The 25,699-nt window shown below is 48.3% G+C and overlaps 1 protein-coding gene across 1 annotated transcript in view; it reads left to right on the top strand.

Moving 5' to 3' along the window:
- The window catches only part of LOC147885969 (kinesin-like protein KIN-4A), a 220,312-nt gene that overhangs the window by 152,482 nt on the left and 42,131 nt on the right, over positions 1-25,699 (top strand). Inside the window, exons 27-28 of the mRNA XM_087396260.1 lie at positions 671-843; positions 935-1,024. Coding sequence (XP_087252386.1) covers positions 671-843; positions 935-1,024 — 263 coding nt within the window. The remainder of the gene's footprint in view (positions 1-670; positions 844-934; positions 1,025-25,699) is intronic.

Here is a 25,699-nt window from a genome sequence, read left to right as displayed (position 1 = left end):
TAAATAAAGCTATAACAATCTGACTTTTGTTGTAGGACTTATGAATGGAGGATTTTAATTTCTTCAAATATTTGTAAATTTATCATTTGAGGGTCACGCGTCACTTTCATAAATGAAGAAAGATAATTTGTGAAAGCACTTGACAAAATAAAGATGAGGATAATAAGCCTGATGCAATATGGGTTAAGATTTTACTAGAATAACATATTGTACTTGTTGTCACAAGGGAATTGCCAAAATTGCTCACATCTGTTTTCTGTAAATACATCATTAAATTTCGTATGAAGTGATTGTTTGTGATCTCCATGGGAGAAGCCATTGACACAATAACCTTGTGTTTTTCTATTTTAGAACTGTTTATACTTGAAATCTTCTGACCTTCTATGATTGATCGTCTGGTTATTGTTTCCCTTCTTTTGGGTTTGGTCCACGTTTTCAAACATTTTGGCATCTGCTTAAGCTAACTTTGAAGTATTCTTAGATTTTTCTGCATATTTTGTTCTTGGATGGCTTCCGTGGTTCAGATGATATCCTGAGATATGCTTCCGTGCTGTAAAATTTTTTAACATTGATGGCAGCAGATTTTGACATTTAGATTAGGATGTTATATCAAATTTTCAAGGACAACAGTGCTGAGTAAGGATAGAACTGTGGGTATGTCAAGCTGCAGGTTGTGCCTGTAGGGCCGAGGCAAATGAACACACAAACTGGAAAGCTCTTAAGGTGGAAGAGAAGCCATCAGCAGTGGCTGCTACAGTTCAAATGGAAGTGGCAGAAGCCCTGGCGTCTCTCAGAATGGGTACGGCATGGAGATGAGTCATTGAGCAGGACAAGGCCATCCAGGTTTGCAAGTACCGTGGAGGCTCAGTAACTTGACAAGCCCTTTAAAGTATTAATGCTTATGGCAAGTATACTGCGACGTATCTGCTTTCAGAACTCAGTACTCCCTTACTATAGCACTCCAACGGTGGGGTTACCCAGTCAAATTTGCAGCCATCACTGTCCAGATTCTGCTAAGAAAAAGGTTCGTATTGAGTGGAATTGGCATTGAGAGAACAGGTTCGGCATGTGTGTGTGAGAGAGAGATATGAGATATGAGCTATTTTTACTTTGTAGCAACAATGCCAAGGAGCCGAATAGACTCATCCGAAGCACGGGAATTGAACACACACACACCATGAGAGAGAGAGAGAGAGAGAGAGAGAGAGAGGTAATATAATCAATCAAAGCTTTCACTATATAAAAAAAGTGTGTGTGTGTGTGTGTGTGTGAGAGAGAGAGAGAGAGAGATGATATAATAGTAACATCGATGTGTTGGCGAACCAATACATATTCTTTGTCTTTTATGCATGACCAAGCCTACCAAGTTCTTTGCCATTTTGTTGACCAAGCTTGCCAAGTTATGCGGCTAGCCAAGACTTTTTTATTTACTGTGGTGGAATCAAGACTTGTTTGACGTTGGATGGACAAAAGCAGTAGAGCTTAGACCGCCTTCACAGCCACCCTCATCCACATTTAAGACAAGTAATCAACACAATCATAAGGTAAAAGTCTTTCATTGAGAGTCCTTGCCTCTACACACCTCTATATACAACTCATACTCTGGCCACATTCCTCCCAGAAGCCAAACATCCTCAGAAAAAAACCCCAATGGACTATACAGTTCAGACAAGTGGAGTTCTTCCTTCAATAACTCAGAAAACATTCAGCTTCAAATGCATCCAACCCACAATGCACATGAAGACTATCTTCCTGACTCTTCAAGACATCAACCCACAAAATGGCCACGGTCAAAAATCTTATCATGTCTTCCCAAAATCATCATCAAGTACTAGAAATGATGCAGCCCGCCATCTCTGCTCTTACAGAACTACTTTTACTGTTTATATCCTTCTCTTGCTCATAGAATACTCCAAGCTCATAGCTTCATGTCGCCAACAGTCCATCCAGCAGAAAATCATACCATAGCTATTCCTCAAGCTTTTACTAAGCAGTAGCTCATAATCAGCCACATACAAGCCCACACAAAAGACACCTCAAGCAACATCTTCAGCCTCTTTATCTCCTACAAGCCCAAACCACATTCTTGCTGCAGCTCATGCTCTCTCAGTCCAAGGTACTCCAGCTTCTATACATGATTGTCCAGCCCGTGCTCTCGTTCAGCACCCTCTGTCATCACCCCCGGCCTAGAAGCTGCTTACACAGGCCACAGCTTCTCCTACTGTTCACGGAGTATACTCTTTGTCACCCGAGGTATTCTGCCCAAGCCTCTATTATAGCAACGCTTCCCCACCAACTTGAGAAACCAACGATGCTTCTTGTTATATCTGTCCCCTGTTTGTACCTTCATACAAGGATAGTTGATTCACAGATACTCTCCTCAGTCCGGAACTCCCAGTAAGAGCAATAGCCTGCACTCTTCATGTATCATGGTGTCAGCGTGGCTTTTTCTCCTACCCAAAGCAATCCATACTTACAAACTCCCAGCTATCTCCTGTTCTCAGAGAACTCCTTCTATGATTACAATGCTACACTGATTTGCACCTACAGCAAAGCCACGATCCAAAGCTCCCAACTCCACAGCCATGCCTTTGCTCACAAAGCTCAACAAGGTCTTCCATGAAGCTCCCAACTCATGTATTAAGGGCGCCCCACCTCCATCCAATAGGCCCGAACGTGATTATCAGCCTGCTTCAGCTCGTCTCCTCTCTTTCACGTAATTTTTACAAGCTCTACGATTGCTCTTTTGCTCACAATTCTCTTGGAACTCCTGGACTCGCGTCGCCTGTCTCCTCCAAGCCTCTGCTATTGAGATCCCGTGGCCAAGTTTCCCAAGACTTCAATCAAGAGCACTCATAACCCGTCATGTGATCACAATCAGCACCACGGCTTCTCTTGCTCATAAAGCACCCGAAGCTCATGACCTTCTGTCATCTACTATCCTCTAGGCCTTCATAGTAGCAACACACCCAGCCAAGTCCCTAAGCTCTCCACAGTCGAGGAGTTTCCAAAGCACAAACCGACCCCGATCAAGAAACTCCCAACAAAGAGCCACGTCCAAAACGCACGACCACCTCCTGCAAGCTCACACGCCTCCTCCACAAGAAACTCTCTGCTCTCTCTCTACCCATCCTTCCCTTCCAGGACCATCTTCCAGCCGCCTTCTCCACGTACTTTGCCACCTTCATGCTCTAGAAGATTCAGCCCGCCATCACGTAGCCCACCCTTGCATGCATGGATACCTTACTTCAAAAAAACCACGTCAGCCCATAGTTTTACCACTCTCAAAGGTTTTTCTCAAACCTTAGTCCCAATCCATTTAATCCCCAACCTTAGGCTTTAAGCACACCTTTATACACAACCTTCAAGCAAGCTCTTAGTGCTTGATTTTCACACATGACCGCACATTCATGAAGCCCACAACCCATCATATGAATACTCACTTGCGTTACAATCGGGAACCACTCATGGCAAGATAAACATAATACAGGACAACAATGAAAGACATGTCATCTCACACTAAATGCTCTGGAGTGCCTGATGCACCCACACTGCTCTATCACCATATCCTGAGAGTCCCTGCAAAAGTGTCTACAATCTCAAGAAGATATCTACATCAGTATAGAGTACATAGCTATGCACCTACGCATCAGCATGGAGTTCTTATGAGAGTGTCCATAACTCAAAGCCACCACCCACTAGCTATGTACATAGCTATGCACCTACGCATCAGCATGCAACAAGTAAAAAACATATTTACAATTTTATCCACACAACGTATGATCATGTAATATTTTTCTGCTTGTTTAAAGACGCTATATAGACTTGTGGCAACCAAGTAAGTATTCCTTGCTGCTATATTGATATATCTGGGGCCATGCTGCTCGTCCTCAATGTCTTTGATTGGCATAGTCTATAGAGATTGTCTTCTTGTACTATATTCTTCCTTCTTCCCATCTCTGCTTCAAGATTATGAGAACTGGTTCTTGATTTGTTTACTAGTCGTCAAAGAGGTGAAGGTCTCTCAAAACGTAGAGTGGAGAAAGTCCATTGAATGGTACATAAAGCATGCGCTGCTCAAGCTATCCACATTGTGCTCCCTACAGGTTAGAGTCAAACTATGACGGGACTTTCCAAATATGCCTAGATTGAATGCAGGCCCATAAACAATGCTAAGCAATCTCAGCCTAGGAAAAAGAGAGTTGATAGATCAGGAATTTGCATATGCTACTCACAATGGGTTACAAGCTCTGCAGACCACTCTAGTTGTGGTTTTGGCTTTGAGGCTGATAATTCAGGGGGCCAATCCTCGAGATTGGCAATGGGAAATTCTTGCCTACTCTCCTAGTGTTATGAGGAAAAATTGTTTCATGGGCTTTTGGGGTAGTTTGCGGTTTTATTGTCACTAGTGCGAGAGAACGTACTTGTTAATATACTCAATGCCCACCTCTCAACATTTATCTGACATTGATGTATGATGCACATTTGTCAGGCCCCCATTATGAGGAGAAGCCATTGGTATGTATCTTTGTTAGGAATCCTAGCATAGATTCTGAAAGGGATCATTGTTGTGACCATTGAGAGTTAAGGAGATGGTCAGGGGTGCAATAGGTGCAACTTGCTTCTGATAAAATAAGGGTGGGAAATCAAAATTTAGCAAGTATTAACCCATCGGCAAAACATCCACAACAGAAACAAAGATACAATTCTCCTACTCAAAGACACAGTACACCGATTGGCCCCAAATCAGCTGGTGTCCCTTGTGGTATTTCTTTGTTATTTATTTAATCGAAAACAGATTACAACAAGCCCTGTAGGCATCTAAAACACAGCATAGCCTTTGCTTCTAGCAAACTCAGCCAATCAAAACCATGTAGGCATCCAATCCCATAGCAATACCCTTTTGACAACCTGCCTCCATCTCTCGCAATGGAAATCACCCAACAATCTCAGCCCTACCCAGCTGTTACGGCATCAATCCCATGGAAGCAAGGCCAACACTCAGCCCTTGGCTGTTACGGTGCCCCTCGACTAACAACCAGGGGATTGCAATGCCCAGCAAGGCACACGAGCTGACCAATTGCAGGAAATGTCACCGCACAATCATCTGGAAAGCAGCCCCAGCTTGGAATTAGCCCAAAATCTCAACAGCAAGCCTTCAATTGCTCAACAATAGACCAACCACAGCATCCACAGCCTGGTCTCTGTTAGAAATCAGCAAAAGACAGACCAGCCGGCAAAAACACAGCACAGAAGGCCCAATGAGCAACTTGTCCAACCTGTAGGAGCTCTGGTACAGCCCAGAACTGCCACACATCAATTCGCCTCTAACTTGGCACACTCTAGGAGCACCTACACAGCCTAGAGCCAAGTCGCCCTGCTACCACACCAAGAAACCAACAAAAAACACCTCCAAAAATAATTCGCCCAGTTTTTTGGCTCTTGGAACAGCAGAAATCCCCTCTTAGTGAAATCCCCTCCCTTCATTGGCACCAGAATCAGCAGGATTCATCCCTGCATGCAATCACCCTTGCCTCCTGGCACCTGGAGCAACTAGAAATCAGCCTTAGATGAAATCGCCTATGCAAAACCTACTCCAGAACTACCTGCAAACCTCAGAATCAACTTGCCATGGCCAGATCTACCCCAGCCTTGCTTGGAAACTGTAGAAAGTAAATTGCAATTTGCTCTAGCAGGTTGCAATCTCTTCTAGATTCTTTTCTACTGGCAACTGACCTGGCCTGGCCCCAGTTTGCACTTAAATTGGGTTGTTTTTGGCCCCTGGACACAATTGGCTGATTTTAAGCTAAAAATAGCAAATGGATTTTTACCGCAAGGCACAATTAATACACCAACAAGTGCACAATTTACCTAGGAATTAATTCCGTGAACCTCATACACGTACCAGGACTCCCGGAATTCTTGTGCTACCAAGGTCCAAGGTATTCAAGTGTAAATTCAATTACGTTAGAATTCACGTCCTCGTGAAAATAGTGGGGCTTTAAATTGGAGTTAATGCTAATTCGTAATATTCCTTTGATATTTCTTATTTCGCCATGTATGCATATTCCACATGTAGGAGTCTTCATTGGTGGACTGTGGACGGTGGACGCATTATGGTAGTGGACGCATTATGGTGAATATGTCGGCAGTGATCCGCGTCAATGCAGTGTAACGGACCATGCCTTGGACACGCCTATCATATCACTTGTAGCACTATATATGGAGACCTTGTTATGAGCCAAGGCATCCAATGCTTGTGAGCATCCATACCTTCTGCCTTAGGGTCATCCTCCAATCTAGGGTAAGCTCTACGCTAGAGTGCATGGGTGGACAGTGCCATCACATTGTACTTGTCTTGTTGGTATTCAAAAATTTTTAATTCTCTATAATGCTTATCTTTTGCAATGTCTTTGTAATGAAGGGGGTGTTAAATTGAGGGATCAAGGAGGATCGAAACACCATGAGAGAGACATAAGATAAGAGGCACTCAATCTATTGCTATATGTATATCAACAATACACGATGGGCTTCTTTATATAGAGAGCGCCTTCAAAATAGTCAACACATGTGGGATTCTCTGATCCGCATCTCTTCTAGTGGATGTCTTTGCTTTACATCCTCACATCATGTAGTCCACATCCTAGGGTGGCTACTTTAATATATTTCTACACCATACCTTAGCCTCTAATCTATGTGCACATGGCACCATATCTCAACACCTCCATTAGGTGCCATGATCCATTGGCTACTGCAAGGTGGTCAAATGTGAGTTACAAATCCATCACTTCCCCTTAGTGCATACATTGCTACTTAAGGTGGTCAAGTGTGGTTTCAACATGTCAATACCTCCCCTGATTGCTTGCATGGCTACTTGCAGGTGGTCAGGTTTGATTACAAGAATATAGGCTAAAGGTGGAAAGGCTTTTGCTTCTCAATACATGTTGTTATTGCCATTCTACTCAAGGCTTGATGATGACTCCACATAGTTGACCTATTGGTTCTTCAATCTACAGTCTTCTTCTTTGTGTCCCACAGCTTCTTGCAATGGTGACACTTTGGTTTGTTCTTCAGTCTGCAGTCACTTTGATATTGACCCATCCTTCCGCAATGGTAACACTTTGTTGATGTTTTACTGAACAATGCTTGTTCTTCATTATTGCTGCTACGTGTTGATGTAGATGCTGATGTCAATGCCTTCAACTCTCTTTCTTTCTCAAGAAGAGATGATGCACATTCCTCAAACTTTGGATCTGGAAGATTCTTCAAGGTGGTTGTCAGTGCGTTGTACTCTTCAGGCATGCTTTTAAGGAGGATTGCAAGTGCATCCTTTTCTCCTACTTTTGCATTCATGACTTCTGGTTGGGTCATAATGCTTTTGATTTTGTTGACAAATTGTGCCATGGATTCATTGAAGTACATGTGCAAACCATAGAATTGAATCTTAAGATGAATTTCTTGGTTTTTTGCTTTTGTACCAAACTCTGTGCTCAACTCATCCCATGCATCTTTGGCATGATCCTTAGAGTCTATATATGATGAATTATGTTTGGACCCAAGTGCAAGACAATGAGTGATAGTGCTGCTTCGTCTTTTTCCTTCCAGGCTTCATTTTGTGCAGTGGGAATGTCTTCTTTTATAGTCTTCCAAAGCTTCTAATGCATCAAGAGATAGCTCATTTGTGTAGACCAGGTGTGAAATCCTTCCTAGTGAACTTGTTAACAATTGGGGTGCGTATTGCCCCATTGCAAAGGTCTTACCAGTTGAAGAAACTTTCAAATTTAGCAATGTCTAATTGCATTCAACAAAACTAACTTGACAGGCGTGTAGATCTCAGAAAACCAATTATTTTTTCTTTTTAGACCGCATGCAAATTATTGTTGGATTGGAAGTTACGGCTTGTTAAAGTTTTTATGAAGCCTTTGATGATGTGGCACAGGGATTCACATGCTGCATGCAAAACTGTGCTTAGCAAGGGTTGTTGTGCTTAGGAGGCATTGTGCTCAGGTGGCACTATGCCATGTGTCAGTCTTCTAACTAACTAATAAGATCTAAGCTAACCACAATTAAAGATAACCTTCCTATCTGCCACATGGCATTTGAAGAATTCTGCAGAAAAACAGAGATGAGAGGTGTTGGATCTCGTCTGGAGCGAGCGGTGCTCACTATTGATACAGGTGTTCGCTACTATCGTGTATGCAAGCTTGTAGCTTGGGTGCCGTTTGCCTTCGCTAGGCGCTAGGAGTTATAGTCTGCTAGAGATGGCTGCCATGGTCGTCGTGTTTATCCAAGTTGAAGTTGTTTTTGTGCATTGTGCTAGAGTGCTAGCCGTTCGTTGTTGTTGGAGGCGCCGAAACCAAGTACTTGTCGCTGGGAGCTTTGTTTGAAGCTTTGGAGTTATGGCTGAGGTCGATTGGCGGCTGATGGAGCTGGCTTGCAAATATACTTGTCGTTGGCTGTGAGCCGCTTGTGCTTGGAGCACTTGGAGCTTGTGCGTAGAATGGCTTGTTGGAGGAGGCTAAACGTCACTGGCGGGTGTCTTCTACGACAACTCCATTGCTGAGATGCCTTTGCTCGTCAGGATTCGGGGCTGGCTTGGTCGTCACGACCTCTAAGTATTGCTGCCTTGACGAACCTCTGCTGAGCCACCTTGCATCTAATCTATTGTCACGGTGGTTTGTTGCAGCTGTGTTGCCTCAGTGTCATTGGGACTTAGAGCGAGGTGGCAAGGAGGAGCTTCATGGTGATGGGAGATCTTGTCGTTCGATCTTATACTGTGCTTGCGCTGAGTCGGCTTTGTTGAACCATAGGTTGCTTGTGATTGTAATCAAGGGACCAGAAAACTAGGAGAAGCAAAGAGCACACAACCTTTGAAACTCTCTTGGAACGAACCTCACATAAGAAATAACGTTCAAGAAGGACCTCTTTCTCACGAGAAAATGAATGGCAAAAAGTGGATGGAAATTTCAAGGACATCACTCACATGAGAAAACATAAGTAATCAAGGTGAGCTAGACCTATGCTCTGATACCATTTTAAAGTCAGGAATAAAAAAGGATCGAAACACCATGAGAGAGACATAAGATAGGAAACGCTCAATCTATTGCTATATGTATATCAACAATACATGATAGGATTCTTATATAGAGAGAGCCTTTAGAATAGTCAATACTTGTGGGATCCTCTGATCCACATCTCTCCTAGTGGATGTCCTTGCTCCACATCCTCACATCATGTAGTCCACATCCTAGGGTGGCTACTTTAATACATTCCTATACCATACCTTAGCCTCTAATCTATGTGCACATGGCACCATATCTCGACACAGGCAAAAGGAGCAATTTAGAGGACTTTTAGAGGCCTCTTAGGTGGGAAATGTGGAGGGACTATATAAGTCCCCATCCACCCCTATTTGTGTACTTTTGGATGTGACATCTAATCTTATCTACTCCCTCCTCCTTCCTCCTACGTGCTGCCTACACTCTCTCTTCTTTGTGGCACGTTGATTTTGTGCTATCTTGTATGCAGAGTTCTTGATGTCCCATGGGCCCATTTTGGCCTTTAGTGGACAATAATACACCTTCTTTCTTTCTTTCTTTCTCCCAACCTCTCTCTCTCTCTCTCTTCCCCTCACTCCCTTTCTCTCTCTTCCTCTCCCTCTACCCCTTTTTCCTCCTATATATATATCTCTCTCTCTCTCCTCTTTCCTCTTCCCTCTCCTCTTCCCCCTTTCCTACCATCTCTGGCCTTCACCAATTCAGCCCCTGCCTCCTTCATACATTGGTATTAGAGCACCGCTATAGTTTGCATTTCAGCTTCTCTCTCCTTCACCCCTCGCTTATTTTCAAATTTTTATGAGTAGTTTTCTGCATTGCAAAAGAAATCCTTTTAGACTAGGGATTACGACTCCTCTTGTTTAGCTAGGGATCACGACTCCTCTCGTTCAGCTACCTTATCTCAAGAGGGGGATCTTGACCTAGCTTAGAGTTAGTGCTCAAAGGGCCTTTAGCAAGATGCACTCCAAACTTCTGTGAGACACTTGATTTGAAGGTCAACCTTGGGATCTACAACTCATCTCGAAAAGCAACACACCAAGAGTCGTTTACCTTGGATGAGGCACCATTGGAGATTGTCGCGCCCTATATCTACCTTGGAGTCCTCTTCTAAGGCTTGATCTTCAAAATGAGACTAGCTATGCAAGACAGATTGAGTAGAGTGTATCCTGCGCTTGCGAGATTTGTGCGACAATGTTTCCAATGGTAGCCCCTTTTCGGGACCAGACTTATCAGAGGTAGATTGGTCTCGAATGGAGAAACTACAAGTTTAACTAGTCCATAGTAAACCATGTTAGGAAATGGAGTCAATTTGAGTGACTTTTAGTAACTATCCTAGAGTGCCACGTGTTACTATGGGACTTATCTCATATACATTTGACACTTAGAGTGTGTGTGCCTATCCTATAAAGGCATTGTACTTTCTCATGTCAAAATCTATCAAGCCTCAAGCCTCAAGCCTTTCTTGATCATGTAATTACTTTGCTTGGTTGTATATTTCTTTCTAGCATTCTTTCATTTCCATTATGTTTGCCTAGTCTTGCTTTTCTACTTTCCTTTCCATTCCATGTCTTGCATCTTCATTTGGTATCAGAGTTATGCTATCTTCCAAGAGGTTGAGGTAAGAGATTGAGGACATTGAAGCCTCTCTCCCTCATTCCCCTTGAAGGAATTCCTTCTACAATTCCATCTTGAGCTCAACCTCTCTCTTCCACCTTGAGCCTCACCATTGGAGAGCTTCATCAACAAGAGATCGTGCTTCATCTCATGCCTCAGCTCGCCATTCAGCCCACACTGCTGCTGCACATACAACAAAGCTGTACAAACAGCCCACACCAGCCATATAGCCAATCATATACCATCAACAATTCAGGATTCTGCCTATTCTATCATGTCATAAAGTAGGCAGCTCGACGGTCGATCGTGAACCCGTAAGCTCCTGCGAGCTTCCCCCTTCCCCTCCGTACCTCTACCTCCCCCTCCCTCGCCATCCCCGCTCACCTCCGTCTCACCCCCCCTCGCACCTCCGCTCACCCTCGCCATGCTCCCCCCCCCCCCGCTCCGTCTCTCCCCCTTGCCCCTCCGCTCCACCCCTCCCCGCTTCCGCTCCACTCACACCCCCTCACCCCGCCTCACCCTCCCCGCCTCGCTCCGCCCCCCCTCGCCACGCACACCCCCCCCCCCCGCTCCGTCTCTCCCCCTTGCCCCTCCGCTCCATCCCTCCCCGCTTCCGCTACACTCACACCCCCCCCCGCCTCCCGCTCCGCCCACCCACCCCTCGCCCCCCGCCCTCGCCCCCTTTCGCCTCACCGCCCCCCCCCTCCATTTACTCCCGTCCCCCTTCCCGCTCTCCGCCCGTCCCTTCGCTCGCTTTTTTTTTTTTTTTTCCGCCTCCCCCGTCCCTTCGCTCTTTTTCCCCCCGCCCCCCGTCCGCCTCTCGCCCCACTCCGCCTCTCCCCCGCCCCCGCTTCCGTCCCCGCCTCCTCTCCACTGCCCCCGATCCCCGCCCCCACTCCTCCACCCCGCGCCATCTCCGCTTCCTGCCCCCCCATCCCGCTTCCTCCGCCCCCCGCCCTCCATCCTTCCCGCCACACCCAGGCTCCACCCTCCCGCATCTACCCCCCTCCCTTTTTTGGGTGGCAGCCTTTTCCTCATCGGAAGCCTCGCAGTTTGTCTTGGCGGTATGGCGGCCCCTTGCCCGGAACCGGAGGCCCAGACGGACCCTCCCTCTCCAGATGCCTACCGCGTCATCCTGACAAAGCAACAATCATCTCGGGTTCAGGAGGTTGCCAATGACTTTGCCCTTACCTCTGTTTATGGCAAAGTCATTGGACATTCCCCCTCCAGATCAGCCATCAGGGACTGGCTCCAGTCCACCCTCATGAGTCCACCCTCATGCTAGAGGACGGCCATATTGAGGAGGTGGCCCTTATGGGAAGGGGCATCTTCTGGCTCAAACTCTCCAATGCGAAAGTGGCGAGCAACCTGATTGCTGGCTCCCCCACGACTGTGGATGGAAAGATTGTCATGATAGTCCCATGGTACCGCGGATTTAGCGCGGCGGACTTTGATGCTCGGTTCCGTATACCTCGTCATCCAGTGACGCTAGTTTTTCCAAGTCTTGCTGCTGAGCTACGGCCGATTGTCAGGGACCTGGGCTCCCACTTTGGCTGGGTTATGCACGATACTTTCGCCGATGTGGTGACTACGGCAGGAGCCCCCCGAGTCCGTGTGGCTATGGTGGATCCTGCGACTCTCCCGACAGTGATTGAGATCGTGACAGATGCCGGCAGCATCACCTAGAGCATGGTAGTCACCGGACAGCCAGGGCAGTGTTTGAGGTGTCACGGCTTCGGGCACCTGGCGGCTGTTTGTCCATGCTTCGCCAGCTCTTCTCGACCCCCCCCGCCCCCCCCCTCCCCGCCCCCTCCCCCCCCCTCTGGGCAGCCATGCCAGGAGGAGCAGAGGCAGCCGGAGCCCGGACCAGAGTTAGCTGGCGGCTGGACTGAGGTTAGAAGGAAAAGGGGAAAGAACAAGAAGATTTCTGATAAAGGCAAAGAGGCTGAGGTTACCCAACCTGCAGTTGCACCTCAGAGACCTGACAGGCAGCCGCCCCAGGGACCTGGGAGAGCATCTTCTTCGACGGTAGCCCACCCTCCACAGACTCAGGTCCCCCTCTCCTCCTCTCCCCAGCCTCTTCCTATTCAGCCCCAGGCCATCCCCCATCTGCACCCCACTTCTCCCGACCCGCAGCTTCAGCCCCCCCCTCGTCCTCCTCAGTCTTCTCCCCCTCCTTCTCAGCCCCAGTTCCAGATGCATCCCCATCCCTCCCCCCCCCGCCTCTTTCAGTTCTCCCGCAGATCTAGTTGCACCGACGATTCCTCAGCCGAGGGCAGCCCCTGATCCCCCTCCTCCTCCTCCTCCTCCACTAGTCGCCCCTGAGGAGTCTGTGTTGCCTATTCCCCAGCCTCCTCCCCCTCCCCCTCCACTGGCAGGACACCCTGAGTCTACACCTTCACCGGAGCAGGCTTCTCTGTCCGCTAGCCCCTCAGTAGCAGACTCCGACGGGCCTCAGCTTCAGGAGAGAGAGCTCCCCCGCGACTTTTACAGATCTGGCGCCTGGGACTACTTGGATGTGGCCGACCTCGGGACTTTCCCTGCTTGCCTCGACATCAGTATCTTCCTGCTCCGCAAAGGGGCGGATGGGAAGATAGCCGCCTTGGCCCCCAGGGATGGCCCTAGCTTTGCTTTCACGTTCCTTAGCGACGGCACCGAGACCTGGACAGACGACTCGGTATGGGAGGCTCTCAAGGAGCAGACACATGCTCAGGTTTGCTCCTGGATAGGCCCGTCCGCTGGGCAGCTTCTCGAGACTCAGTGGTCCGAGGGTGACGTGCGCTTGCGGTGGCGTTGTGCCGCCAAACGCTTCAGACTGATTGTGATTCTCAGGCCCCCCCTGTCTTGGCCCCTCCCCCAAGATGTTAGAGCCTGGACCCCTTAGAAACTCCGCGCTTTCTACGGTATGACCACCTCAGAGATCTCGAGCTGGCTCGAGAAAGCTTTCGTTCATGGTACCAAAGGCCTCTCGCCTTTGCTGAAGGTGTTGAAGGACGGGCAGGATGACCCCGCCTCCCCCTCCAAACCTTCCCATAAGCGTCAGCGTCTCCACTCCGAGATGTCAGCTTCTTCTTCGACTTCAACCGCGAGCAGACAGTTGTTTGCAGCCTCCCAGCCCTCACCATGAGCCTACACCTCGTTTCCTGGAATGTGAACGGGTTTCACTCTTCTGGAACCCGTGGTCCTAGGAAGCTCATTTTGAGACAGGAACTTCAGCCAGCAGTGATAGGTCGTTTGGATGTACTTCTGCTCCAGGAGCACAAGCTTTCTGCGGCTCACTCCCGCAGATGCGGGAAGATTCTCCCTGGACGTTCTCACACTTATTGGGAGCCCTCGATCGGCGCACTAGGGCGGAGTGGTGGTGTTTGTACCTCCGTGGGCGAGCAGCTAGCCCAGGGAGTTTTCGGTCATGGCACGCTGATTCCAGGCCGTGCCCTTTGGGTAGGCCTGGAACTGGAGGGATCCAGAGTTGGAGTCCTCAACATTTATGCTCCCACAGATCTCCGTTGTAGAGCCACCTTCTGGAGGACACTTACAGGGATTCTCCCAGACATGGATTCCTGGATTATTGGAGGTGACTTCAACAATCTGGAGACCTTGGAGGACCAGCAGGGCAGAGGACCGGAGTTTACAGGTATGTCTCAGGCAGAGCAGTCAGCTTGGGACTCTTTTATCTTTGCGACAGGAGGAAGGGACAGTTGGCGAGACCCGTCCTTCCGACGCTGGCACGGGAGCTTGGACTTTTCGTGGGGCTTCCGCAGGGAAGGAGGCAGACTCCTGGAGAGGCTGGATAGATTTTATGTTAGTGATTGGGCCATCGGTAGAGGCGGTCAGGCGGGTATAGTTCCAGGGACAACACTGTCCGATCATGCGCCTGTGTTCTTATCATTAGATTCGGCAGCTCAGTCCCTTCCCCCCCGCTCATGCCGGATTCCTGACTCCATTTTCTCGAGGGAGGATGTGCGCAGCAGTATTTGTAGTCTTTGGGACAGAGACTGGGGCGAGTGCATGGATCTGGTTAGCTCGGTGGCGCAGGCTTTGCAGGACTCCAGCCAGATCTGCCAGCTCGCAGCCCTACAGGTTCGACAAGATTGGTGGGGCAGAGAGAGAGCTCTTCGGAGGGACCTCGCCTCCATTCAACGACTCCAGCAGGCTTCCCCGGGCTCGGAGGAGCTTCGGATCCAGGCCCTTCGAGCCAGAGCCCTTCTGGAGGAGACACTCCAGCGTCGCTCAGAGTTTTCCTATCACGCCTCTCTCTCCTTCTGGGCCCGGAAGGGTGACCGGATGTGCAGGGAGTTCTTCAGGACGCATGGCCAAAGAGCTGCAGGTGATCAGCTTCGGAGTCTCAGGACAGCGGATGGTCACATCGTTACGGATCCGGGGGAGGTCTTGGGGTTGGCCACTGACTTCTACAGGACCCTCTTCCAGCAGGAGCCGCTTGCCCCTCGTACTCAACGTGACCGTGAGGAGGTGTGGAGGCACATTCCATCCCTGGTCCAGCGTAGCATGCAGACGACGTTGTTGGCACCGTTCACCATGGACGAGATGTTGGAGGCCTTGATGGCCATCGACGGACATAAATGCCCAGGTGAGGATGGGCTATCCTGGGCATTCTTCACCTCCTTCTGGGACCAGATCCATCAGCCCCTCCTTGCAGCTCTGCAGAGGATTTTCAGCAGCGGTCAGATGCCAGAGAGTCTTTCCTCGGGACTGATTTGCCTCATCCCGAAGGGAGGAGATAGACAGGAGATCCGTCAGTGGCGCCCGATCACTCTCCTTACCACTGCCTACAAAATCCTCGCCAAGATGATCAGCGCCAGAGTTCGGCCTCTACTCCTAGACCTCATCCATGACACTCAGACAGGCTTTGTCCAGGATCGCAGTATCCTGGATAATGTCTTCACCTTCTCAGAGGCGGCGGAGTGGGCTCAGCACAGCGGATCACACCTTGCCATTCTACTTCTCGACTTTGAGAAGGCCTACGATCGAGTGGACTGGTCCTTTTTGGAGGGGACTCTGGAGCGGATAGGTTTCCCAGCAGGTTGGATTCAGGGTATCTCAGCTTTGTACAGGACAGCTTCTAGCAGGGTCATCATTGGAGGCAGGATGGGTGAGCGCTTTAGCTTGGAGAGATCAGTGCGTCAGGGCTACCCCCTTGATCCTTACCTGTTTCTCTTCTTCGTCGAGGCTATGACTTACTACCTTCGGGCGAGGTCTACAGGGATCAAGGGTGTTCGCCTTCCACTCCGGGAGGACACGGAGCTTTTAGACTCGGAGTACGCAGATGATACAGCCCTGTATGTCCAGGACGATGAGAGGATGCTAGAGAGGGTGCGGATGGCCCTGGAGGTCTTCTGCTCGGCCGCTGGTGCGAAAATCAATTGGAACAAATCAGTTGGTTTTCTCACAGACCCCGGGGCGTGTTCTCAGTGGGGGAGGTTTTTGGGTTTCAGATGGATTCCACGGGGACAGACAGCTAGATACCTTGGTTTTCAGGTTGGCCTAGACATCACGCCAGCTCAGCAGTTTCTCCCGGTGCTAGACTCCATCCGACGGAAGCTGGCTTTCTAGAGCACTGCTAAGCTTTCCCTTGCAGGTCGTGCCCTGGTAGTTAACCAGGTCCTCCTAGCCACGGCTTGGTATGTGGCTTCCTGCTGGTGTTTCTCGAGATCCAGCGTGGCACAGCTCAGGAGGCTGGTTCGGAACTTCCTTTGGTCCGGGGAGGATGGTCTCAGAGATACCAGAGCCAGGGTTGCTTGGCAGACAGTCATTCTTCCGCAGGCTGAGGGTGGCCTGGGGGTCATCGATCCAGAGCTTCAGAGTCAGGCCTTGTTAGGCAAGCTTGTCATCCGCGGTTTGACCCCGGGGGGGCAGACGTGGAAGATGTTATTTCAACAGGGAGCCGGTTCTTGTGTCCCGCGTCGAGGTGGAGAGTGGCTACCGTCCCTCAGGTGGATCTTCACTTTCGCCCCGTTCCCCACTCGTTCGTAGCCTCCTCATGGTTTGGAGGCGGCTCCGCCTCAGTCTCATTCAGTCCCCTCCTAGCTGTCAGGAGGAGATCGATCGCCAGCCGCTTATCTGGAATGGTCAGGTCAGAGATGCCGAGGGCCTTCAGTTGGGGGAGAGATCACATATCAGGTGGGATGGCTGGATGAGGGGGCCAGCCCGGTCCCTTCGAGTTTGGAGGGATACGTACAGACATCTGGAGACGGCTGATCTTGCAAACGCAGCTGGAGGTGCACGTGGAGCCCAGGCGAGACGCACGGAGATCGACGGCACGATCCCAGCTGATTGGTTGGTTCCACCTGAGCCTCAGGCCCTCATGCCTGGTGACGCCCGCTGGCTGGGACAGTTCACCCCCCGTGGCATCCCACTGGTGATCGCAGGACGTATGGATGACTCCTCTATCTCCTTCTTCACGGTTTTTGGGGATGGACGACTCAAGAGAGAGGATGCGCTCATCGACCCCCTACTCCCATGGCAGAGGGTTCGGGTCGTAGGCCTTTTGGGGAAGGTCTGGCGTACCGATCCTAGCATCGAGCAGGACCAGATGCAGCTTTGGCGTCTCTGGCTCTGGGAGGGGCGGGCCTTGTCAGAGCTTGATTGGGACCCAGGAGAGTGGTGGTGGCCAGAGATTGTGACAGGACAGGGGCCGACTTCCTTCTTCGCCTACAGCACGACTCTGGGCAGGCGAGTTCTTGGGAGGATGCAGAGCCGCCCCCCCACCCAGCGGCCCAGCTGGTATGCACAGGGTATTTCCAGGTTCTTTTTGCAGGCATTCTGGAAGGCCTTGTGGGAGAGCTGGCGGCCGCGGAAGATCTCATACTTCCTGTGGCTTCTTGCCCACAAAGGTCTTCCAGTGGGGAGCTGGTTGCGGCAGATAGGCCAGGACGGATGCTGCCAGATTTGCCATGAGGATGAGGAGTCACCAAAACACTGCCTGTGGAGCTGCACTCGCGCCCAGGAAGTGTGGAGGTGGACTTTCGGGATTCTTACTCGCGCAGCACCAGAGCTAGGATTGATCACTTGGGGCGCGTTCTGTTGGTGCAGCACCGCACCTAGTCTTCATCACTTATTCGAGGCATGCCAGCAGGACCCCACTTTCCTTATCACACAGGGGACGTGGGGGCCGCTCGAGGGTATCCTGCAGCACCTAGCAGAGGCTGATACAGGAGTTCGGGAGAGACAGCCAGTCTGGGAGATTATTAGCAGCATTGCAGGGTGGCACATCTGGACCTCGCGCTGCGCGCAGATCCTCGGTGGCACCTCCTTATCGACTGCCCAGATCGTGACGGAGATTTGGAGCAAGATTATTCATACCCTCAGAGGCCAGTGGGACCAGATTCAGGGAGATTCACGGGCCGGTCAGGAGAAGCGGAGACGCTTCCTCCGGGCTTGGGACACACAGGGCCTCTTCTTCGAGCAGACTTCGCAGGGCCTTCGGTGGCACTACTCACCACCCCGATGGCTGTTCATTCATACTCGTCTTATCCCTCCGTGAGAGTATGATTTATTCTGTTACCTTTTAGGGCTGTGTCCGATTTGTGAACGCAGCCCGTCAGCTACAAGCTGACCTTTTGTATCTTGTTCTCGAAGTAATATAATTAGCACTGTTTTTTCGGCAAAAAATATAGCCAGTCATATAACTGTATGGACTGTTGCGTCATACAACAGGCTTGCAAACAGCCCATACATCCTGCCCGTACACCCGCTCCTGATCTGCCCGCTGCTATTCTGTCCGCCACCTACAGCTCCATTGTGCCCGCCATCTCTCCCTCTGCTCGCTTGTGCCCGCCATCTACTCATTCTGTCTGCTCTTCCTCTTCTATATTTACTCTTCTCTCTCCTAGCTACTAGCTTTATGGGTTCGATTTCCACCAACTCTCTTCTTGTGGAAAATTCAAGGGGGACAAATTCCCCACATGGCAAAAAAAAGTGCAACTCCTCCTCATGAAGGAGAATGTTTGGGATGCCATCGAAGATGATGAAGCACTTGAGGCATCAATGGAGCCTCAAACACGCAAGATTTGGAAGCAACACAATTCGAGGGCCATCACAATCATCGGGCTTTGCCTAAATGATTCATTGATTCATCACATCGACTTTAAGTCCAAGGCTAAGGCGATTTGGGCACGCCTTGAGAATATATTTGGTAACAAGATCACCAACTCCAAGGGTTTTCTGAAAATGCAATTTTATAAATTGAAAATGGAAGAGTCTGATACTTTGAGTGCACATATAGCAAAAATTATGTCTTTAGTTTAACAACTCTCCAACTTGAAGTGTTGCCTGGATGACGAGGACAAAATGGCTGTTCTCATGACAAGCATGGAAGGGATTTCTCACTTTGAGAATGCCCTTGAAGTACTTTGCATTGCATCGACTACATTCGAAGATATGGTGTCTCTTCTACTTGAAAAGGATCGCCGCAACAAAGAATCTCCATCCTACTTATCAGATACTACACAAGCTCTTGCCTCCACCAGCAAATGGAGGCCTAGGCCATCAACTCTACTAGCACGAGGAAAGACATTCAAGCCATTCAAGTGCACATATTACAACAAGCTCGGTCATATGGAGGACAGGTGCTACCAGAAGCTTGCTCAACAACAATCGAAGAATCATGCCAGTTGGTTGGCATCCGCCACTAGTGATGATGCAGACGAAGATGACCAGCCGACATAGGATCATGCTCTTACTGTCTGTCTCCAGCATCTAGAGGATGATGGAGATCATGATTTTGCTTTCTATGCATGATATATTTGGGTACTTTGCCGTGGGGTGTTTCCCAAAAATGAATGCAATAAATCATGTGTGTTGAGTCATTAAAGTACTTTGCCTTTGATAGTCCTCCTAAAATGATGTATTTCTTTTCTATTTTTGGTGTGTGGCTCCATGTTTCTTATTAGTCTTTGGAGCCAGGAGGGGATGTACTGTGGGAGCCATATGTTTTGGCTTTGATAGGTCTATTTGTTGGTGCATTGGTCTCCTAGACCTCTGAGTTGATCATACATCCATGCATGATGAGCCTTTGAGCCATGCTAGATGAGATTTTTATGTTATGCTCACTAGCCTCTGAGCCATGCTCACTTGCCTCTGAGATTGTGTGGGAGCCATGTCTAGTTTTAGACCAGCATGCACAATTTTGATGACCGTCATTGTCATGTTCTGTTCTTGGTTCCATTCCAATAGTCCCTCACCTTTCCTCCATGGGGGGGTGTTAGGAAATGGAGTCAATTTGAGTGACTTTGTGTGTTCTAGAGTAGTACTATACTACTTTATATCCTAAAGTGCCATGTGTCACTATGAGACTTATCCCATATACATTTGACACTTAGAGTGTGTGTGCCTATCCTATAAAGGCGTTGTACTTTCTCATGTCAAATCTATCAAGCCTCAAGCCTTTCTTGATCATGTAAGTACTTTGCTTGGTTGTAGATTTCTTTTCTAGCATTCTTTCATTTCCATTATGTTTGCCTAGTGTTGCTTTTCTACTTTCCTTTCCATTCCATGTCTTCCATCTTCAAACCATTGGTCCCACTAAGAGACTTTGGCTCCATGACATCAAGGGGGAGCATGCTACCTTGGTTGGTCCTATACTCATGCCAAGAGAGACTAGAGAAGTTGGTATGCTCGGACATGCAGATGGTTTGTAGGCCTTGGATTCCACATGGACGGATTGTCATCTTTTCACTAGTATAGCTTGGAGGCCCCATCGGTCCTACTCACCTCTCATGAGGCAAAGTAGGTCATTAGCGAGAACCTCCAACTCCACAAATACAAGACTATGTTAGTTTCCCGCAACATTTCTGTGAAGATCAACTTTTAAAGAGACATGGTCTCTAGATCTTAGAGGAGGGTTTCATTAATTCTTCTGATTATAGCCAGAGCACTTGGTGCTTAGATACCATGATAAAGTGGGGAGAGAGAGAGAGAGAGAGAGAGAGAGAGAGAGAGAGAGAGATGCGATATGATATGATTGTATTAACGAGGAGAGAGAGAGAAAGAAAGAAAGAAAGAAAGTGTATTATTGTCCACTAGAGGCCAAAATGGGCCCATGGGACATCAAGAACTCTGCATACAAGATAGCACAAAATCAACGTGCCCCAAAGAAGAGGCATCGTCGAATATCATCTAAGTGCTACGCAATATAATGCAAGTGAAAGTACATAATGTCAAATCTGAGCCTAAATACAGAGTAAACTAGATGCAAGGAAACCGCCCCCGGGTGCAAAATGGGGGGGATGAGCACAATATGCCAATGCAAAGATACAAGTCCAGGTGTCACGGAGTCTGAGAACCAAAATAATACTGGAAATCCTGTCCATCGACTCTGCCTCCTGCTATGAGAGTACAAATCTGGGCAAAGGTGAGGTGAGCGGCTGGTGGGGCGAGATCTCCATGAGTGAGTCTCCTCCGAAATGCTGCCATCATCCTGGATCGTCTGGAGATGAAGCGGCGAGTACGTCCCCTATGTAACAAGATCCTGCGAGAGAGAGAGAGAGAGAGATGCGATACGATATGATTGTATTAACGTCCTCATGAGACCCTTCAGGATGTATGGGACAATGATCACTGTCAACAAGTAGTGATTGTTTACATCCATTGAAAGAAAATAGCATAAATGTGCTATGCAGTGAGTACTTGTTGTGCTAGCCTGTGTGCTAGACCAAGTACACTGTTGCGATATTCTAAAATTTCCTTTATGTAGTTGCCTAGCTCTTTGGCTGGCCACTCCAGTAGGGATTTCAGGTTGCTTATATTGCCCCCATAACATTCTCTGATTTGCACATATGCTCGACATGTTAGGAGTACATGAAGCTCATTTTCTACTTCTCCTGTAGGGCAGATTTTACATATTCTTTCCTCTCTTGGTACCCTGGGTCTTGCCCATCTTCCCCTCTCCACCTCGAGAACATGTGAGCTGTTTCTGATTTTGCAGATTAAATGTCTTTTAAATATTGATATGTCTTCCCCGAGGTATTTCTGCATTCCATAGCTGTCCATCGGATTGATTTCCTGCTTACAAAACTGCATTTTTGCCCCCGGTTCTTGCCATAGCTTCTGTAGCATTCTCTATGTCACTAACTCCCTAATTCCACATGCATCTTCGGGGATATCAGCAGCAGTTATACCCCATAATTCCATCCATTTCAGCCCCTGTTTGTGCCATCCAGCTATTCGCATAGCTTCCATTGCTTTGTGTGGTATCCTATTGGCATCCATCTTTCCAACTTTGTTGAGGTATGCCATGAATTGGCACAATGTCTCTCCTTCGAGAGGTATCATACCTGTCTCACCCAACAAGATGGGGTACGGTGTTTGTGCCTTCACCCCTAACTCCCCTATGAGAAATGGTTTATGCAAAGTCTCTATTCGGTTCCAATAGGCCCTAGAGAGCCCAGGTGCCCAGGCGTGACACGAGTAAAGGACAACTGTTTGTACGAGCATGGTATACAAAAACTTTCTCATTTCCCAGGTCCATAAGTGTGCCTTTCTGCACTTGTTTTGGAAGCTATATAAAGCTTTCAAACCTCCTAGGTTTCTTCTTTCCAAACATGCATTCCACTTGTAAGTGTCTGCAAATTCCAGCCCCAAATATTTGTATGTAGTGACACTGTCTAGAAGCTCCCCCTCAAAAGTGAAATCAACCTGTTTATTCCGAGTCCCAATCACCATCACTTTTGTCTTGGATATGTTGACTTGCATTCCTGAGTGTTTGCAGAATTTTCCCAGTGTATCCAAATGTGTTTGCATCTCTGAGAGAGAGAGAGAGAGAGAGAGAGAGAGAGAGAAAGAAAGTTTATTAAAGTCTTCGGAAGACCGATGGGTCTATGAGACTATGAAAAACTTGATACAATGAGCTGTGGTAGTGGAGCTACTAAACGAGCATCCACACCAAAGCGGAATGCAAAAAAATGCAAAATGGCAGTACTAAGTCCTAAGTACAACATAGTCATATCCCGACTATATATATATCAATCTCAGCATCATCGTCGGCATCATCATAACCATCATCATCATCATCATCATTGTCAGCAACAGGACATCAAGATGGATGAGGCTGTGGGAGTGGAGGCATGAGGTTAGCAATAGAACGATGTCGTCCCCTCAAGGGTGCAGTCCTAGTACGTCTCATGGTCGTAGCTCTGCGTCTAACCAAGGCCACTGTGACCCTTGTCAGTCGGGCTTCGACCCTAAACAAGGAGGGGATGTCCCCAAGTGTGATCTGTGAGTCAACCCTCTGTCTGAGCTGTCGGGTCACATGCTCCGAGTCACGGTCATGTCGAGGTCTCGCCTCGAGGGAGTCTATGTGATCTGGCTGAAAGAACTCTTGATAGAGCTTTGAGAAGTATCAGTCGAGGGAGAAGGCTACTCCTGTCTCCATGCTCGGAGTATCCTATCGTGGTGTCTGAGCATCTTCATGAATGAAATCAGCCAAGTATCGCTGGTCTAGGTAGGAGAGGACACGGGCCAACATCCCATAATTGTCTCTAAAGAGGAAGTAGAAACGCCCTCGGATCTCATAGTAAACACCTGAAGATGAAGTGCTCCTCTGTCTCAACCTCCTGCATGTCACATAGTGTGCATATGCACCTCTCCTTGGGTAACCGCTCTGCTCGGTCGCTCTCGATACGAAGTCTGTTTGAAGAGACCCGGAACTGCCCAAGGGAGATCCTCAACAAGTGGGGTACGTGAATCTGTGTGTATCCTGGTGGATCAATGAAACCCTCAGCTGTGATATGTAGGAAGTGATCTTTGTAGAGGCTCAGCTTCACTGGAAGATCACTCGGGCCCAACCAAGTCCGGAATGCTGTACTGGTTGACTTCATGTGATAGGAGGGGAGAGAAAGGAGCATCCATGCTATACTGGAAAGGAGGTAGTCTGTCCATGTGGAGCCCTAGTCCTGCAAACCATCTCTCCATACATGCATACCAACACCTCTGATCTCCCCCTGCTCCAAGTGCCATAGAAGAGGATAGTGCTAGCCATGGTATCCTGCTACGCCCGGGTGTGTAATCCCCATACTCCCTGACTCGGTACAGAGAAAGAGGAGTGTACACAATATAGCACACTATGTTGTATTGAACATAAACATGAATATATATATATATGAGAATCCCTTAGGGTTAGGGTTTGTCCCTATGCCCTTAAGGTATGGTGTAATTCACACCATCCTCAACAATGCTTACTCGGGTTTCAATTCGATGGATGTCTAGGGCTTGTTTCTATCGATGATGTGAGGCAATCTTTTAGACCCTTTCATCTTTCGAAGAATATAATAAACCTTATTGTTTTCTTTCTTAGTCAGGGTAGCATCTAGCTGACTTGAGTCGATATTTTGCATAGTTTGCTGAAAAAAGATAAGCATGCTTCTGCCGTATTAGCGGACATGCAAATTTCACCTTGTGAAGTTTTCGTCCAAGTTGCGGCCTGCTGGTATTGTGATAATTCTTTCTATCTTAAATGGTGCGTTGCCCTATCAGCTAGATTTAGATTTAGACGCTCGTTGGGGAGAGACTAAAATGAAAATGTTTAGACTTCACAAGCAGTTGTAGCTTGAATGAAGAGATTTTGGACTACCTTTTGATTAGCCTTCTCCTTTAGTGCTAGCCTTCATCATGGCTGAGTCTGCCCTTCACCTCCGGAGTGCCGACAGAAACTCAGTACGAAGACTTTGTATAAATTGATGCTCAAGTATGTGTGGGTGTGTGGATTTGTATGTGTGAGAGCATATTTTTATACTATGGTCTCACTGTTGGGCGCTGATGACGTCAGTGGGGATGTCATAGTAGCAAGTTCCTGCTATGCATGATGGAGTTTATGGTTTTCAACCTTGTGAGTGACTATCATGAGATTGAAACTGCACTATGTTGTGTTTTTAGAGGATGAGTTTGGGAATGTTCCTGGATTCATCTAGGTATATGTGCTGGATGGAAATTATAAATGTGCAGATTTGCTTGGGGCCCAAGGAGTGGCTCCAGTAGGTCACATACTGGACTAGCAGGCTAGGAGTAGAGAACTTTTTCTTGATGCAATGGGTCTTAAGTTTCGGCATTTAGCAAGTCATGCCTTTGATGTGCCATCGCACAAACACTGACTACTACGTGTACAAACCCCATCGAAGTAGCAAAAGTCCACGACTGGCACATTTGATTCCACTCATAGGATGGCCTTGTTTGCCCCTCCCCCCCCCCTGCACCCCACCCCCCTATGAGTTAGAGCATGAAGTCTACATGATCGTGCATGTTGATAGCCAAAATAGCTGATATTTGCCAGGAGCTGCAGGCGCTTTGTTGGGACGTTCAGTTGACATTCTCATGATTTAGGAGCATATGTTTCAGCTTCAGATATCAGGCAATGGTGTCATCTCCGCCCGAGGAGAGGTCCAAAGAAATGGTTTGCAGCAGGGTGGACGTTTCCATTTCAGTAGCATAAACTCTAACCCCATAGGCAGATGGGCAGTCTAGATTCACTTGAGGATGGGAGACTCTAGGATTGGGATTCTAAACTTGTATGTGTTGGAATATGAAGCCAAAGTGAGTCAAAAAATGAGTGTGCTAGGTGTCTAGGGGGTGTTTTATAGTCTATTGAGTCCTAGACATGCCACGTTTCAAATTGGGAGGTATCCCATATACACTATGGCTTTCTAGAGTCTAGTGTCACACTATATAGTGTTGTACTTGTCTTGAGTCATTCACATCAGTCAACATCGAGCTTTCTATCATGTGAGTATTTTGGTTATCATTGCCCTGCACTTGTTCTTTCATTTTCTTTCCATTTTGCCTTTCCATTATGCTTTCCATATTTCCATTCCGTTCCTAGTTAGCTTGGCATTCTCCTACCGCCATGTCTCTTCATATGGTATCAGAGCCACCTCCAAGAGGCTGAGGTAAGAGAGTAGCCATGAAGCCGCCTTCCCTCCTCCTCATTGGAAGGTCCTCTCTTCCACTTGGAGGGCTAACCTCTCTTCCTCTCCTTCCTTGAGCACTCCCTCTTCTTCCTCTTCTTCCTTTGCCTCTCCACC

The sequence above is a fragment of the Dipteris shenzhenensis genome, chromosome 25, assembly GCF_047967505.1.
Source record: "Dipteris shenzhenensis isolate YYH24624 ecotype China chromosome 25, Dip_SZ_1.0, whole genome shotgun sequence".
Taxonomy (NCBI): domain Eukaryota; kingdom Viridiplantae; phylum Streptophyta; class Polypodiopsida; order Gleicheniales; family Dipteridaceae; genus Dipteris; species Dipteris shenzhenensis.
This window is presented reverse-complemented; position numbering and strand designations above follow the sequence as displayed.